Source organism: Lupinus angustifolius, unplaced genomic scaffold, assembly GCF_001865875.1.
Source record: "Lupinus angustifolius cultivar Tanjil unplaced genomic scaffold, LupAngTanjil_v1.0 Scaffold_1089, whole genome shotgun sequence".
Classification (NCBI taxonomy): domain Eukaryota; kingdom Viridiplantae; phylum Streptophyta; class Magnoliopsida; order Fabales; family Fabaceae; genus Lupinus; species Lupinus angustifolius.
This window is the reverse complement of record NW_017728412.1, coordinates 307-2248: the sequence shown is the minus strand read 5'-3', so window position 1 is coordinate 2248 and position 1942 is coordinate 307. Positions and strand designations below refer to the sequence as shown.

General features: G+C 35.8%; 1 protein-coding gene across 1 annotated transcript; it reads right to left on the bottom strand.

Moving 5' to 3' along the window:
• Positions 1–621: 621 nt before the first annotated feature.
• LOC109341952 (probable CCR4-associated factor 1 homolog 9) lies at positions 622–1464 on the bottom strand. The gene has a single exon (XM_019579921.1). It carries the CDS (start codon positions 1462–1464, stop codon positions 622–624), a length of 843 nt encoding a protein of 280 aa, XP_019435466.1.
• Between the last annotated feature and the right edge of the window lie 478 nt (positions 1465–1942).

The window sequence follows — 1942 nt, the reverse complement described above, 5'->3', positions numbered from 1 at the left end:
ATCTTAAAGTTGAAAATTGAAATGACCAAGTGAAAAACACTAGTATGTTGTATAAGGAAAAGATTGAAGTTGAAGTCCATAATTTCTATTTCTCCCAATAAACTACACCTAATAAAAGCATTGAAGATGTAAGCATGCAATATGTTTTATTACTAACAGCTACAATTTCATATTTTGAATGTTAGGTAATTACTGAGTTCTGCAAATCAATAGGAGCAGATGCAAAACAGAGACAAGGGCTGATAAGGTTGGCCAAGAAGAATGGAGAATGGCTTGGATTTCTTGCGTGATAGTTTAACAAATGTACCTCATTTTGTAATTAGCAGATGAGAAAGTTTCAAGTTTAAACTTAATGGTTTTCATTTTACAGCAGAATGTAAACTAGGAACTCATCTATATTTGTTTGTTTATGTTTTTAGCATTGGCTAATTTTACAAATTCTACCAGTAGCTATTTTGTTTGCTTACAAAACCTATTAAAGAAAGCAAACAAAACTGATAAAAAGAAAAGAAGAAGAAAATCTCAATCTATAGAACTAATAAAAGATAATTACATTGATAAGTGATAAAACTATAATGTATATACAATTATCACTTAGGAATAAGTTTCCAATGAGTAAACTCAATAATTTTCTTCTAAATCATATAAGACACCAGCAAATTTGAGGAGTTCATCACTATTCTTGGTACCAAAATAGACTTGTTTGATCTTGTGAAAAGCGTGGAGAGTAAGCAGACTATCTGACCCGGCCTGGTGGCTATTCCCAGCTACCCGGTCCACTCTCAAGGTTTGGCAAATCCGATCCAAACCACCATAAAGATTCGAGCAGAACTTCATGACGTGCTTCACATCAAAAACCATCTCTCCAAAAAATATCCTCACCGTATGCAGAAAACCAGCAAGCTCCTCCGGCAACGGGCGGCGCGTGAGAATCTTGACAAGGAAGCCGAAGTCATACGCGCTGTGGAAAGTGACCCAGGAAACTTGGTTGCGTCTTCCAAGAATTCTGGACCTCAACAACAACTGTCTGAAATGCATCAAATGAATGCCAAACTTTCTGTTCATCTCGAAATCGATGCCTTGGCGGCGGAGAAGTGCGATCGATTCAGGTGCGTGGAGATCACGCGAGACATCAAAATCGCAGAAGTTAAACTCCCATATGAAGGAGTAAGGGGTTCCGAGGTTTGGAAGATTGCCATGTTTGTCGGATAGTGTGAGTCCAACTTGAATGAGGTGGAGGCGATCAACATTGGCTTTCAAAAGAGCGTAGTTTTCCGATGGTTTCCGGTGCCGGAAATTGGACTCGGAGCGAATCACTAACCCAGGAAATTCTGTATCCATTGCAATGACAGGGTACGAGGTTATGATATTGCGTATCAAATGGAATTCTGCTTCAACGTTTGATCTCCAAATCCTTCGTATCACTACAGATCCTTGCCGCGGTGGCTTCATCAAGAGTTGCATCTTCTTCAAGAACGCAGAAAAATAAAGTTTTTGAGGAAGTACCAGATGGAAAGTAAAGAAAGAAAGTGAATATGTTGTGTTTCTTGTACGAGATGATGATTATATATAGTGTCTCCTGTGTTTCATTTAATTATCTTAACAAATCATATATCCAATCACTCATAAGTTCTAAATCTGAACTAAATCTTTTCCAATCTTATATGCAATCACTCATTACTTTTAATTCATTTTCTTCTAATAATTCTTCTATTTTATTTATTAATTCTCATAGCATAGCTTTGCTAGTTTCATATGTTATAGTTTCAAGAATTTTTCTATATGTTAAAATTTCTTCATTGAATATCTCTCTTTATCTATGTTTTCCATTCACTTTGTTGCAATGTTTATGATCTTGGAGTCTTTGCTTGTGGATAATTGTTGATATATCCTTCAAATTTAATGTCCTTCATTGTTAACTCACAAACTTTAAATATATACA